The 16,726-nt window shown below is 45.0% G+C and overlaps 1 protein-coding gene across 2 annotated transcripts in view; it reads right to left on the bottom strand.

The window, feature by feature from the left end:
- Positions 1–16,726, bottom strand: part of LOC119973745 (MICOS complex subunit mic25-like) — a 486,022-nt gene that overhangs the window by 243,994 nt on the left and 225,302 nt on the right. For both annotated transcript variants that reach the window (XM_038812162.1, XM_038812163.1), the window contains one exon: positions 1,814–1,884. In XM_038812162.1, coding sequence (XP_038668090.1) covers positions 1,814–1,884 — 71 coding nt within the window. The remainder of the gene's footprint in view (positions 1–1,813; positions 1,885–16,726) is intronic.

Here is a 16,726-nt window from a genome sequence, read left to right as displayed (position 1 = left end):
AGAATGTTGATTGTGGGGGATTCAGCGATGGTAAAGCCATTGAATGTCATGGGGCGATGGTAGCACAGAACATAGAATATTACAGCGCAGTACAGGCCCTTCGGCCCTCGATGTTGCGCCAACCTGTGAAATCACTCTAAAGCCTATCTACACTATTCCCTTATCATCCATATGTTTATCCAATGACCATTTAAATGCCCTTAATGTTGGCGAGTCCACTACTGTTGCAGGCAGGGCATTCCACGCCCTTACTACTCTGAGTAAAGAACCTACCTCTGACATCTATCCTATATCTATCTCCCCTCAATTTAAAGCTATGTCCCCTCATGCTAGCCATCACCATCCGAGGAAAAAGATTATCTCTTGTTGGAGATGGTCATTGCCTGGCACTTGTTTGGTGAAAATGTTTGGTGACATTTGTCAGCCAATCCTGAATATTGTCCAGGACTTGCTGCATTTGGACATGGACTGCTTCAGTATCTGAGGAGTTGCAAATAGTGCTGAACATTTCGCAGTCATCATCGAACATCCCCATTTCTGACCTTATGATGGAAGGAAGGTCATTGACTGAAGTTCACCACCACCTTCTCAAGAGAATTAGGAATGGGCACAAATATTAGCCTTGCCAGCGGGTCTCACATTCCACAAATAATTTTTAAAGTCTAGTTTCTTCTTCAATGCATCTATTTCAGTTGTTTTAATTGCTCCATGTCAGTGAGGTCCACATTCTAAACCCTCTCTCAATCTAACTATTTCTCCTGAATATTTTAAATTCAGCTACCAAACTTCTCCCCCTTTCTTTCTCAGGGTCTCCTCTGCATCTACCCAGCGGATGGTGCCCTCTGGAACTTTGCTGCTCTTTGAACACAAACCCAGGCAATGAGTGCTACTGGATCCTGTGGGACATCGCACCCAAACACCAATCATCCTTTCTCTTCCAACAATCTTTCTGCCAGGGGGTTAATGAACAACAAACTGGAGTGAGAGCACTGGCTCGTTTATTTCCCTCTCCTCGCCCAAAGGTGTCTGGCCATTTGTAGAACCTCTCCTGACGTTTCTGCTGAGATGTGTTACTTTAAGCACCGGCAGGGATTGAGCTTGGAGCTTCCCCCGTCTTTCTGGCGCCAAATCAAGTTGCACGGCTGCTTTTCTCCACCAGACCACCGGAAATGCTATAAATTAAACTTTTTCGTCAACCCACACAGACTGTGGTGGGGTAGCTGTCATGCTCCTGGACCTGCTATCCAGAGGTTTAAACTAATAAACGCTTCAATCCCACCACAGCTGTTGGAGAATTTAAAACGTGGAAACAAACAAAAAGTCTGGTATCAGTAAAAGTGACCTTGAAGCTGTCAAATTATTGTTAAAAACCCAACTGATTCACCGTTGCATTTTAGGGGAGGAAACCAGCTGCCTTAGTCTGGGCCTATCTGCGACTACAGTCCCTGGCCGTCAAGTCTGACTCCTAAATGCCCTCTGAAATGACCTAGCAAGATATTCAGTTGTGCAAAATTGCAGTGGTTAATGAAGAGGTAGGTCCCTTCACTAACCATCCCAAGAGCAACTTGAGATGGGAAATGAATGGTGGCAGTCTTGCCAACACCCTGAGGATTAATTAGAAAGGGTGCAAGTCACGTTGAGTAATGCCAGCACCCGAAGGCAGCCGTGTGGATTACCCCTTGCCAACTAACCTGGCCACCAGTAGGTCACAAATCAGTAGGTCACAAATCACAAAATTAGTCATTCAAGATTCTCTGCCTCTGACCCAGTGCATTTCTGGGCTGTGCAAACACTCCCTACTTGAGGTACTTACTTGACACGGGTGTCTGCTATTGTTGCCTCTTCATTGAATTGTGCTGACGCAAGTCTGTAGTAATCCGCATTCTGTAAGAAAGTTAATGCACTAGTTATTATTTGGTTTATTGTACCAACAGGCAGTGCTGCATCACGTTTCATTGCAAATACAATGCTAATCAATATTTCATTGACACACGCCTTCCTCAGGCACTGGCTGTAAAAATATTAGCATAATTAGGCTTACCAAGATATAAATCGAGTCAAAGGAAACCCCAGACCTTGTATATCACACAGCATGACGGCAGGAAACTTTGGGCCGAAGAAAAATATTAGTCCAGCAAATTAATAACAGAATTAGCTACTTAAGCTACGAGAGGTGCTTTTCCTAACTTTTTAGCTGAGAAAGGCTGTGGAAAATACAATGTTACATCCAACTAATTGTGAGGAAATGTTACAAAAAGTTGGGACTCTTTACCCTTGAATGAAGGCAAGGATCTCCTCTAAGATACATTTTTGCTGCTGTTCAATTATAGATTCTCGTTCTCCCCTATCTCCCCTTTCTCTGCTCCATTGAACACAATGAAGAGGATTTGGTTTGGTGGTGCCAGCAGTCAAGGCTAAGTGAAAGGACAGGCACAATGGACTGAATGGCCTCCTTCTGTGCCATATCATTCTATAATTTCAAGTAGAGAAGGATAGATTAACCCTAAGTGCTATTTTGAATTGAACAATGACTGCAGGGCATGAGGACATGGGTGTATAACAGTAAAGGCACATTCATTTATATGGCAGCAGGGTAGCATGGTGGTTAGCATAAATGCTTCACAGCTCCAGGGTCCCAGGTTCGATTCCCGGCTGGGTCACTGTCTGTGTGGAGTCTGCACGTCCTCCCCCTGTGTGCGTGGGTTTCCTCCGGGTGCTCCGGTTTCCTCCCACAGTCCAAAGATGTGCGGGTTAGGTGGATTGGCCATGCTAAATTGCCCGTAGTGTCCTAATAAAAGTAAGGTTGGGGGGGGGGGGGGTTGTTGGGTTACGGGTATAGGGTGGATACGTGGGTTTGAGTAGGGTGATCATGGCTCGGCACAACATTGAGGACCGAAGGCCCTGTTCTGTGCTGGACTGTTCTATGTTCTATGTTCTATAACAAGTCCATCTTCTAGCCCAGAGACACCAGAGCCAATTACACAGCACTAATTGCTACTATGTCCCTAGCTCTTTCTTTTTTTAGTGAGCGGCCCTTCTGATTAGGGGTTGGAAGATTTAGGCCAGGTAGTGAAAGAAAGAGAAATATGGAATTGTTCAAGATGTTGTAAATAGTGGTGGGCAGGAGTGATGGATTTCAATGGTAAGAAGAGACGGATGCACCTTGTCTGTATTCTTTTGAAGTTTACTCCACCGAGTAACATCTCCGACACCTCCCCCACCTCTCCCGTCCCACCCCCCACTCCACTAAATTGGGTTAGCTTTCTAACGTCAGCCACTGAGACAAGGTATTAATTTGCTCAGTATTGACTGCAAGCTGCCACTCAATCACTGCTCATCGCTTTTGATGAAGCCAAGGCAGAAGGAGACCTACGGTACCACAATGCTGAAAGCAACAAAAAGGCTGCCTTTGCGAGGGGGCAGCTGTTATATGGTGGGTGGCTGACTTTAAGTAAAAATACATTACAGACACGGGATTTGAAATAAGTTTTTATCAGGCAAATACGTCAGTAGAACACCAGTGAAGCTTCCATTCAAACACAATACTCTTTCATTTTGTAGGTGGCAAAGAGGTTCTGGGGGGTTAAGACAAGACCCTCAAGCCCTCGATAAAGGAGCTTCAACTTGTAGCTAAAAATAACAGGGCAGTTGGGTCTTTTTTTAACATTGGGATAATCAACACCACCGCTGTTTCCTTTTTTTAAAAACTGATTATCGGGCCATCGATAAATCATAACCTGATCCTTAGTGAATAGTACAGAACTCTCAAGCTTCTGTGAAGCTTCCTTTGTTAGATGATGAAGTGGCCATCGTCAAATCTGGGATAAGCACTTCATCACGCAAAGAAAGAAACCTCTGAGGGTTCCAAAACCTGGCGTACACTTTTTTTTTATATAGGGAAAAATCAGGAAGATACTGGTTTCAACATTACTGGAGGTTACTCAGGTAACTCCATTTAAACTGCTGAAATGCATTGTTTATTTAAAAATCACTAATACTGGTTTGCGTGGTATTGCTTCCACAATATGATCTTTGCACAGATAAATGTCACGGATGATCAAGATATTACACACTGCAGAAGTCATACTGTCAGAACTTTAATTACTGCTGTGAAAGCAATTCTGTTTTAAATTGAAAGGTGGTGTTGTTTAAAGTGTGGGGCAAATAGAGGAAGAGGTGCACATTGAACAGCCCCCATGAGTGATAGAAAATTGATTTTGATTATTCCAGTAAGCACATTGTCACAGAGGTAATGGCAGTCATATAACGTAAACTGTAACAAATGGCAGAGTAACAGAACTCACCTTCTGAAATGAACAAATGCTATTACATCAGATTTCTCCCCATTGCCCTGCGTCCCCCTCCAGCCCCAAATTCTGGCTGGGTTATGAATGCTTGGACACTGAATGCTTTCCTGTATCTTGTACATTGCTCCCATTTATGGAACCTGTTCCAGACCAACAACTGTCTGGGAAATCTACATTCCTCTGATATTGATGTCCTCCATTTCACTGATTTTTAGGGCTTCACCTTCAGCTGCCTGGGTCCTATGCTCTGGAGTTCCCTCTCTAAGCCTCTCCACCACTCTATCTCTTTTCTTCAGACCACCCCTTGAAACCAACCTCATTGACTAAACATTTGGTCACCTTCACTGTCGCTGGGGCAAATTCCCTCCCTAACTGCATAGTGGGTGTACCTACTGAAGGACTGCAGCGGTTGAAGAAGGCAACTCATCACCACCTTCTGAAGGGCAACGAAGGATGGGCAGTAATTGCTGGCCTAACCAGAGATGCCCACATCCCGTAAATGAACTTTTAAAAAACGTGCCCTAATATCTCAACGAACCCAATGATGAATCATGTCTGATTACGGTCCCTCGAAGCGCCTCGGGACATTTTAATATGTCAAAGACACAGAGGGCGAGATCTACCGGATGCGCTGCGCTCAAAAGGCAAGGTGGTACGGCGCAACACGACCGGTCGATGCCGGGTGATCCCGCTTCCGGATCTAACTGGCTCACCACTCCTCACTTCTCCCTGGCCCACTGCAAGACCTTCTCTTTCTCCGCAAACTTATGGAATCCCACGATCACAGCCTGCAGCGGCTACCCTGCTCTATGCTTCTGCCACAGAGACCTGTGTGCTCTGTCCACTTCAGGTGCCTTATCCAGCACCCCCTCCGCCACCAGCCCCGTCAGCATCCTAGATATGTACCTTCTGGCACCCGAACCTTCCACTTCTTCAGGCAGGTCCACTATTCGCAGGTTCTGCCTTCTCGAACTGTTTTCCTGCTTCTCCACCTTTGCTCTCAACGTCTTGCAAAGATCTCCGAAGAGCCTACCTCCACCTCCAATGCCACCACCCAATCGCGGTGACCCGACATCATCCTCTCAATCTCTCGGATCTGCGACCTGTGCACCTACAAACATTTCTCCACCCTCTCCATCGAGCCCTTCAGGGGTGCCACAGCCCCTTCGATGGCCTTCGAGCAATCCTCCTGCATCTTCTTCACCCGCTGATGGAACTGTTCCTTGATGAAGACCATCAACTGCTCCATCTGGGGCTTTCGACTTGCACAAACCCTTCCCCCTCAGCCATCCTTCCACTGGCTGCTGCGCCACAGGTCCCTCCCAACGCCTTGGCCTGGTCTTTTACCTTCTTCTGCCAGGTTGGGTAACCAGCGGATATACCACTCCTGGGGGGAACTACTCCTCCGATCTTCAACTGCACTTTTCTGTCAACGTTGCACCCAATTTCGGGTAAAAAGAGCTCTTTTCTACGCCTTCAAGTAGTGTGCCGTGTGTGCCACCACTCACACCATGGCCGCCACCGTAAGTCCCATATTGACATCCATATCAGGCATAAAAGTGCACAATTCCTTTTTAAGGTTCTCATTTCCCTTATGCTGTTGTATTTGCATTTCATTGCTGTAACTTAGCAACATGCAATCCTACTTCTACATCTAGGCTGGTAGTTGATTTTGAAAATATAAATGAAACCAAAAGTTCAAAGAGGCCACTGGGAAAATAATAATGAAATTTTACTTAAGTAAATTGGTGCCAGTATATTCTCATAGCGTGTTTGGTCTGGGGAAATATAATGCGATATTAAGCACTTAAAGAACTGCTGGGAAAAAATAGGTGGGGGAAAAATAATGATCCGTTTATTAGCTTTGCTTTCCTTGAACATCTACGGAAATCTACATTTAAAGGTGTCATAACAATCAAAGATGGGAAAGGCTGTGCATCTCGTCAAAATTGTTCCTTTAGTATCCATAACCTCGCAGGTGAGCATGCAACTGTTTTTAACAATCATAATTCAATTTATGTGACTCCTTATTGCAATATAACATCTCAATGTGTCTTTAAAATGCAGCATATTCTGAACCAGAAACTCCTAGTGTTAGGAAAGCAAAGGTAGTTTAAAGGGATTTATATTTATATTGGTAAACATTAGAAATAAGATATAGGGGGAGGCACATTACAGTGGTTAGCACTGTTGTTTCACAACTCCAGGGACCCAGGTTCAATTCTGGCCTCGGGTGACAGTCCAAAGGTTAGGTGGATTGGCCATGCTAAATTGCCCCTTCATGTCAAAACGGTTTGTGGTGGAGTTACTGGGTTATGGGGATAGGATGGAGGTGTGGGCTTAAGTAGGGTGCTCTTTCCAAGGGTCGGTGCAGACTCAATGGGCCGAATGGCCTCCTTCAGCACTGTAAATTTTATGATTCTATAGTTTTAAGTGGGTTTAATTTAATTTAATGCTTCTGTGCCTGGAAGGGTAACACCTGTAGTTAGATTCATGCTGGACAAAGGTGTTTGTATGTGTGGAGGTTGGTTAAGTTTGAACTGTGTTTAGAGACTTATGCTACAGACTGAAGAATAAATAGGCCAGCAGATATATATGGGCTTGGTTAGCAACTGGGGCCTTGCAAGGTAGATAAGTTTTTAAGATTTAATTAATGTGATTGCATTTGGAGCTAGAATCTCTGGAAATGAACATCTCTTAACTCTGCCAGACGAAAGACTGGACAGGGCGAAAGGGGCAAAGAATTGTCCCAACACCAACAGGGCATTTGGACAAGTTTAATGTCACACCTGAAAATCAGCACTTCCAACAACACAGCATTCCTTCAGTCTGGCCTTGGGCTAGCGAAAGGCTCAAGTGTATGGATTTGTTACTCAACTTAACCAAGGCTGATGTATAACTATCTTGCCTCTAATGAGATACAAGCATTTATTATCTTTTCAATAAAAATAAAATCGACCTAATGTATGTGTTTGGAATGCAATTTTCACTAACTAAATTGATATCCTCTGATCCTCCTGGCTTGCCTTCTTAGCAATATTCTGGATTTAACTTATCTAGACTATTTAATGTTTCATATACAAATTTTGCCTATTAACTACCTTCTCAGCAAAGCTGCAAGTTCTGTAATCTTTTCATGTACTTCGGCCCTTTATATCAGATTTGTCTTTCTTTATATCCTTTGCAAAGAAGGTGCTTTATAGTTTGTAGTGTAATAACAAAAACTTAATAAGTATATTTTCAAGGCCAGCTGGAGGCTTGTGCTCCATCATTCTGACCATATATTCATCCGGCTGTCTGGCCAATGAAGTAGGGGAATCTACGACCACTCCCAGGCAGTTTTCAAACCAACCTTGTGCTCTCCCTAGAGTAGAGAATGTGAAGGGGAGACTTGAAAGAGGTGTTCAAAATTATAGAGGGTTTCAATAAATAAATCGGGAGCAACTGTTTCCACAGGCAGACTGGGCAGTAACTAGAGGACTTAGGTTTTAGGTAAGTGGCGAAGGAATCGGAGATGAGATGATGATTCAATAAAAACTTTCAAAAAGGAATTAGATAAATCAATGAAGGTGAAAAAATTGCCAGTCTGTGGGAGAAAGAACAAGAGTGTGACCAGATCAGATAAAAGCATATAGAATCGAATTAAAAGTCTAATAATAACCTTTTTTATTTTCACAAGTATAAAGTTACTATGAAAAGCCCCTGGTCGCCACATTCTGACGCCTGTTTGGGTAAGCTGGTACGGGAATTGAACCCACGCTGCTGGCCTTGTTCTGGATCACAAACCAGTTGTCTGGCCCACTGAGCTAAACCAGCCCTAGTGATGACCATGAAACCATTGTCAATTGTCGTAAAAACCCATCTGGTTCACTAATGTTCTTTAGGGAAGGATACCTACCATCCTTACCTGGTCTGGCCTACACGTGACTCCAGACCCACAGCAATGTGGTTAACTCTTAAATACCCTCCGAAATGGCTTAGCAAGCCACTCAGTTGTATTCAACAGCTACGAAAACACAAAAAAGGTATGAAACTGGACAGACCACCCGGCATCGACCTAGGCACAGGAGCATGGCAAACTCAGCCCTGTCGACCCTGCAATGTCATCCTTACTAACATCTAGGGGCTTGTGCCTAGGTTGGGAGAGCTATCTAGTCAAGCAATAGCCTGACATAGTCATACTCACAGAATCAGACCGTACCACTATCACCATTTCTGGGTATGTCCTGTCTCACAGGCAGGACAGACTCAGCAGAGGTGGCGGCACAGTGGTATACAGTTGGGACGGAGGTGCCCTGGGAGTCCTCAACATCGACTCTGGACCCCGTGAGGTCTCAGGCTAACCATGGGTAAGGAAACCTCCTTCAGATTACCTGAATCAGGACTCCTCCATGTTTAACACCACTTGGAGAAAGCACTGAGGTGACAAGGGTGCAGATAATACTCTGGGTGGGGACTTCAATGTCCAACACCAAGAGTGGCTCCATAGTACCACCACAGACTGGCTGGGTCCTAAAGGACATAGCTGCTAGACTGGGACTGCAGCAGGTGGTGAGGGAGCCAACAAGAGGAAAAAACATACTTGACCTCATCCTCAACAACCTGCCTGCTGCAGATGCCATTACAGTATCGGTAGGAATGACCATCGCACAGTCTTGATGGAGACACAGTCCAATCCTCCACCCTGTCGTGTGGCACTACCACCGTGTTCAATGGGATAGACTTCAAACAGATCTAGGAATTTAAGACTGGGCATCTATGAAGCGCTGTGGGCCATCAGCAGCAGCAGAGTTGTACTCAACCACAATCTGCAAACTCATAGCCCGATATATCCCCCACTCTACCATTACCACCAAGGGGGATCAACCCTGTTTCAATGAAGATTGCAGGAGAGCATGCCACGAGCAGCACCAGGCAAATCTAAAAATGAGATGTCAACTTGGCTAAGCTATAACACAGAACTACTTCTGTGCCAACTATATTAGTGCTGAAGACTTGTACTCTAGAACTTGTCACGCCCTTAGCCAAGCTGTTCCAGTACAGCTACAAAACTGGCATCTAACTGGCAAAGTGGAAAATTGCCCAGGCGTGTCCTGTACACAAGAAACAAGACAAATCCAACCCAGCCAATTACTGCCATATCAGTCTACTCTCCATTATCAGTAAAGTGATGGAAGGAGTCATCAACAGTGGTATCAAGTGGACTTACTCAGCAATAGCCTGTTCACGGATGCTCAGTTTAGGTGCCGCCAGGGTCACTCAGCTCCAAACCTCATTACAGCCTTGGTTCAAACATGGACAAAAGAGCTGAATCCAGAGGAGAGGTGAGAGCGACTGCCCTTGACATCAAGGCAGCATTTGACTGAGTTTGGCATCAAGGAGCCCAAGCTAAACTGGAGTCAATGGGAATCAGGGGGAAACTCTCTGCTGGTTGGAGTCATACTTGGCACAAAAGGAAGATGGTTGTGGTAGTTGGAGGTCAATCATCTCAGCTCCGGGACATCACAGCAGGGGTTCCTCAGGGTAATGTCCCAGGCCCAACCATCTTCAGCTGCTTCATCAATGACCTCCCTTCCATCATAAGGTCAGAAGTGGGGATGTTCACAGATGACTGTACAAGGTTCCGCACCATTCGTGACTCCTCAGATAATGAGGCAGATCATGTTCAAATGCAGCAAGACCTGGACAATATCCAGGCTTGGGCTGACAAATGGCAAGTAACATTCACGCCACACAAGTGTCAGCAATGATCATCTCCTACAAGAGAGGATCTCACCATCGCCCCTTGACATTCAATGTTATTACCATCACTGAATCCCCCTCAAGGGCAGCACAGTGGCACAGTAGTTAGCACTGCTGCCTCACAGCACCAGGGACCTAGGTTTGATTCCGACCTCGGGTGACTGTGTGGAGTTTGCACATTCTTCCCGTGTCTGCGTTGGGTTCCTCCCACAATCTAAACATATGCAGGTTAAGCGGATTGGATATGCTAAATTGACCCTCGGTAGGTTTACAGGGATAGGGTGGGAGATTGGGCCTAGGTTAGGGTGCTGTTTCAGAGGGTCGATGCAGACTGGATGGACTGAATGGCCTCCATCTGCACTGTAAGGATTGTAAGAGTCAACATGCTGGGGGTTACCATTTATCAGAAACTGAACTGGACAAGCTATATTAATACTGTGGCTACCAGAGCAGATCAGGGGCCAGGAATCCTACGGCAAGTAACTCACCTTCTGACCTCCAAAACCCTGTCCACGATCTACTAGGTACAAGTCAGGAGTGCAATGGAATAATCTCCACTTGACTGGATGAGTGCAGCTCCAGCAACACTCAAGAAAGGCAGCTCGGTAGAACAGTGGTTAGCACTGTTGCTTCACAGGGCCAGGGTCCCAGGTTCAATTCCCGGCTTGGGTCACCGTGTTGAGTCTGTATGTTCTCCTTGTGTCTGCGTGGGTTTCCTCCGGATGCTCCGGTTTCCTCCCACAAGTCCCGAAAGACGTGCTGTTAGGTGAATTGGACATTCTGAATTCTCCCTCTGTGTACCCGAACAGGCGTCGGAATGTGGCGACCAGGGGCTTTTCACAGTAACTCCATTGCTGTGTTAATGTAAGCCTACTGGTGACAATAAAGATTATTAAAATTATTAAAGAAGCTCGACACCATCTGGGACAAAGCTTCCCCTTCCCATTCAATCCCTCCACCACCGACGAACAGTGGCAGTCGTGTGTACCATGAACAAGATGCACTGCAGTAACTTGCCACGGTTCCTTAGGCAGTACCTTACAAACCCACACCCACTAGCAACTAGAAGGACAAGAGCATCGATACCTGGGAACCCCACCACCTGGAGGTTCCCCTCCAAGTCACTCACCATCCCGACTTGGAAATATATCACCGTTCCTTTACTGTCGCTGGGTCAAGATCCTGGAACCCATTCCCTAACAGCACTGTGGGTGTACCTACACCTCAGGGACTGCAGCTGTTCAAGAAGACAGCTCACCACCAGCTTCTGAAGGGCAACTAGGGATGGGCAATAAATGCTGGCAGAACCAACGATGCCTACATCCTGTAAAATGAATTACATTTTTTAAAACTGTATTGTTCTCAGAATCTATAGTCTAAATTCCTCTGCAAACCATTAACTGCATTTTCCAATCAAACGTCTCCAACTTTGGTGTCATCTGTAAACTTGACAAGCGAACAATTAGTTTCAGCAGCCAGGTTACTTATGTAGATTAGGACCAAACTGTGTCCAAACACTGATCTCTGCAAAACCCCCAACAATACCTAACTTCTATCGATACCTCAGTGAATGGGCCATACCATCCAGTCTATAAATCACACTGCTGGTGACAAAACAATGGATGGCTGTAGTTGTCGTCAACGTTTAAATATAGGGGCTTGATTTATAACTCTGGTGTCTTTCTTGGTTCATGCATTGCACAGGGTGGCATGGTGTAATACAGATCAAAAGGGCTCAGGTTTCATTCACGGCCTGTATCAAGTCAGATGATAGTTAGTCAGCTCAGCAGTAGAGACGTGACAGCTGGTTACAACACCCTTGGGCTAAGGAGTGGATAAAAAAAAAGCAGCCAGAGTTCCTACTCCTGATCCAATAAATTGTGCTGGAAATTGCGTGCGTGTGGGAGTTGGGCAAGGACAGGACCAAATTCAGCTGTGACGCTCCAAATTATCAAATAACCCACGGCACTCACTCTCATGACACATAGACAATTGGGTGACGGTTTTGTGCTACTGCAATAAGTAACCCAGTATGAGCCAGCCCTTTCGGATGCACCAAAGTTTGGAGAAATAGTACAAATCAGAAAGTATACTTTTCAAACTTTTAAGATTTGTACATAAAACACAAATACTCGGCCTTTACTGAAGGCTTCAACGATGCTTATCAATTGCAAGACGTATTAATTTGTCTCCCCTATCTTTCAACTTGCTTCCCGCTGTGCGTATTCCCCAGTTGGGAGCATCTTGATGCAAGAGCATTTTTTTAAAAACCTGTGTCCATCTACGGCCTCGCTGCCCAAAGGGAGTTGTGATGTGGGTCGTTCGCAGGTCCCAAATATCCGGTCTCCCCACCTCTTCCTCCCCCACCACCACCACCAAAGTTAGAGGTGGCGGTGAAGTGCTCCACCTAGTGTTAACTTCTTTTCAAAAAGAAAATCTGGTCAGAGTTGCTGGATCTTTCAATCTCAGCGAGGAGGTAAAGCAGGCAACGTCGGATCGGTACACCCCTGTTACACACTGCGGCCAGTTTTTGCTCGCGCCAAAGTCGCTCCCCTCAAAGGAATATGGCTTGTCACCCCAACATTGCACATTATTGAGGAAATCTGTTTAATATTTGTGGCGCATACTGTGGGGTGTTGATTATAACAATTTCTCTTGCGGCTCTGGAATAAAATAGAGACAGAACTTTTTCAAATGTTGCAAGATAGCCGACAATTAAGTCAACCTGCCAGCTCATGAAAGTGGAGATGGGAAGATTAAAGTTTCCCCAAGTTTCCTGAAATTGTTCAGGAAAAAATTAACTTCCATCCCCACAAAAGGTCAGACAAACAGGAGGATGGCACATACATTCGTTTGGCCGTTGGTAACTCTGCAGATAGGGGAACGCAGGAATAAAGTTGCAATTGTTCTTTAATTGAATCTATACTTGACAAGTAAATTATGAACACTTGTCAAGGTTTGTGAGGTATTACGCATCTTACGGTTCTCTGACGGACAATTTTCATTTCCAACCCCATCCTCCCCACCCCCACTAAACAAATGCCTGGAGAGGCCAGGAACGAATTACTGTGGATAAAGAGCCACAAATTACTTTTGCGCTGTTAACGTTGGTATACAGTAATGAGTTACAGCGGCATTTGACAGCTTCTATGTTTTGTTACCGTTTCAAGACGATTGAATCCACTCCTAATTTTAGCAATTGCACAGGTTTCTGAAATTTGAACACTTGTGCATTTATCATGCAGAATAATGCCGACTTCTGGAAAATACAAATCTACCTGAACAATTATAATTGGGTTTATTATAATTGCACGGAGCATTACTGAATGGCAACTATGCATTTTGACGAATAGCCTTCAGATTATACCCTCATAACGTTTTTATTAGTATTTCGTAGTTGGGTAGAATTGCAGTTCTTAAGTTATTCAAATGAGCGTTTTACAGATGTATGGGCAAACTCTTGGCACTGCTCACATCCAGGTTCCTGTGAAGTCATGAGATAAAAGTTCCCTTGACTGCTGCATTTCGCTGATTCACCAACGAATGTGGAAATGAGGCACAAGGAACCTAAAGGTCAGAGGCTCAACGATCCTTGTTTCTTCCTTCATAGCTGCTGTCTGATCTGCTAAGTGCTGCCAACATTTTCTTTTTCCTTTTCGATTTCCAGAATCTGTCAGCATTTTGCTGTTGTCAACAACAACATATATCTAGTCGGTACTTTTCACATCTCAAAACCATCATGGGGAAAATTGCATAAGTGGTGGAAACTGAGCAGCAAGAAGGTAAGCATGGTCAAGGAGGTAAGATTTAAGGAGGAGTTTCGAAGGAGGAGAGTGAGAGGTAACAAATGGGAAGAGATCGTGGGGAGAGAGAGAGAGAGAGAGATCCAGGTTTAATTCTGGGTCAGTGTAACATTAATTGATCTCAGCTATGGCAGGAGCTGGCTGCCACACAGGGCCAATGCAATTCTCAGCTCGGGAGCAAGCCCCTGATCACAATTAGCCTGATTTATTCAGCAGTGATAGAAGGAGGAACATAACTTTCCCTAACCTAGGGGGCTTCCCAGAGGGTGCGAAACACGTTCAAGATGGGACTGTCACAAATGAGCAGTAGATGAAGCAGGATTGATGATTCTGGGTGGTTTTGTCTCACTCTGGATTTTATTAGATTCTGGCTGAGTTGCTGCCTTCAGGAGGGGAGCGGGAGTGAATTGATGTGTGAAATGCATAACATGAACAATAGCAATTTTCCAGACAATTTGTAATGATGATTCTGGAAGTAATATGAGGAAAACAAATTTAGCCAAAGATTGTTTATTAATTCACCAGAGCGGGATCAATAACAATCAATCCTTCTGGAAAGAAAACATAGCTGGGGCAGGCATACCCCTGCAGTACTCAGAATACAGGGAAGTCTATGAGGCAGAACAGAATTGCTGAAGTATTTGTGCCCTGCACCTAATGTGCTGCTGAATATATTTCTTCAACCCCACTAAAAATGCAGCCTAAACCTTAACCACGCACAATCTTTAATGGGGATACAAGCTAATAATACATTTTGCTGATTCGACAAATGAAGCACCAAGATCCCCAGTACAAGGTGTCATTAGTGAAGCTCCTGCAATGAAGGCTCATTAATAAAACTGCGCTGCCTGCCTCTGTGTGTACCGATGCAGTATATGAATTTCTAGGTCAGCCCTCATCAATATATTAGCATTTGAAAATAATGGCCAGAAGGATCATGAATTTAGCAGAGGCAACAATTTGCTTTGGGATTCTTGTATGTATTTTTGTTTCTTGAATAAATCATAAAACGAATGGCACTACGTGACGGAAGCCGGATCTGCACAAATTATTTTCCTAGCCAGGGAGCTTTTGCTCTCAGCTACATCGTGACAAGGAGGCGCTTGGCCATTGTTTCTGGAATACTGCATTCAGTTTTGGTCTGTGCTTCACAAGGAAGACTTACAAACATTGGAGACAGTTCGGGGAAGGGTTCTGGAGAGAGGGGAGAAGAGAGTTTAAATGATCTCTATGTGCGTGGTCACTGTACATCGGCAAGTCAGTAACAGCACACCTATAAAATCAAGGCTTGATCAAAATGCTTCTTAAGGCCTGACAAGAAGCAAAGGTGGCACTGTTTCAACAGAATTAAGAAGTTCTTCAATTGTGTGTCAATTAGTTCCCTCATACCCTGGAGCTCTGCATTTTCAACATGCTAATATCCTGGTAGTAATGTAGTAAGATTTTTGGCAGGGGAGGACCTTTTGTCCATCTATATTTAACCTTCTAAATCTCCCACCGCTTTCCTCACTGATTCTGGAACTAAAAGAATTGTATCTCCTTCCCTAATAAGAAGTGGCCCGGCTCTTTTTAAATAAAATCAGAAAATGCTAGAAATATCCAGGAAACAGCCATAAACCTGTGTTGAACTCATGAATTGATGGAGGAGATTTTTTTTAAATTCATTTTTACGGGATGTGAGCTTCGCTGGCTAGTCCAGCATTTATTGCCCATCCCTAATTTCCCCTTGAGTTGCCTTCTTGAACCGCTGAAGTCCATGTGGTGTAGGTACACCATTGTGCTGTTAGGGACAGAGTTCCAGGAATTGGACCCAGTGACAGTGAAGCAACAATGATATATTTCCAAGTCAGGATGGTAAGTGGTTTGGAGGGGAACTTCCAGGTGGTGGTGTTCCCATGTATCTGCTGCCCTTGTCCTTCTAGATCAGGGGTGGGCAAACTTTTCCGTGCAAGGGCCACATTCAGAAATTCACAATTCACAAAGGGCCGCATAGTATATTAAGTAAAATAATTACTTCACCCGGTTATGATTCTGGGCGCCTCATATAGAACATAGAACAGTACAGCACAGAACAGGCCCTTCGGCCCTCGACGTTGTGCTGAGCAATAATCACCCTACTCAAGTCAACGTATCCACCCTATACCAGTAAGTAACCCAACAGCCCCCCCCCCCCCCCCCATTAACCTTAAAAAAAAAAATTTTTTTTTTTAAAAATTTTTGTTTTTTAATTTTTTTTTTTTTTTTTTTTTTAATGACTTGGTGGGCCGCAGAAATACCTTTGGCGGGCCGCATGCGGCCCGCGGGCCGTAGTTTGCCCACCCCTGTTCTAGATGGTAACGGTCACATGTTTGGAAGGTGCTGTCGAAGGAACCTAGGTGAGTTCCTGCAGTACATCTGATGGTACACACAGCTGCCACTGTGCGTCAGGTATGACTCCAGCCAATGGAAAGTTTCCCCTTGATGCCCATTGACTCCAAATCCATACTCGATTTAATGTTGCCTTGATGTTAAGGGAAGTCACTCTCACTCAACCTCTGGGGTTCAGCTCCAGTCAAACCTAGCACAAAGGAAGATGGTTGTGGTTATTGGAGGTCAGTCACCTCAGTCCCGAGAATGCCCTCCTGCACGCTTCATTGAACCAGGGTTGAACTCCTGGCTTGGTGATAATGGTAGAGTGGGAGATATGGGCCGGGATTCTCTAAAAGCGCGGCTAAGTGTTGACGCCGGCGTAAACACCAGAGTGTTTCACGTCGGCATCAATGTGCCTCCTGGCCCAGCGATTCTGTGGCCCACAAGGGGCCAGCACGGCGCCGGAGTGCTGCACGCAGAGCCCTGCACTGCCGGCTGCGGGTCTGCGCATGCGCGTGGCGGCCG

This window comes from Scyliorhinus canicula, chromosome 11, assembly GCF_902713615.1.
Source record: "Scyliorhinus canicula chromosome 11, sScyCan1.1, whole genome shotgun sequence".
Taxonomy (NCBI): Eukaryota; Metazoa; Chordata; class Chondrichthyes; order Carcharhiniformes; family Scyliorhinidae; genus Scyliorhinus; species Scyliorhinus canicula.
The sequence above is the reverse complement of the archived record's forward strand: the minus strand, read 5'-3'. Positions and strand labels throughout refer to the sequence as shown.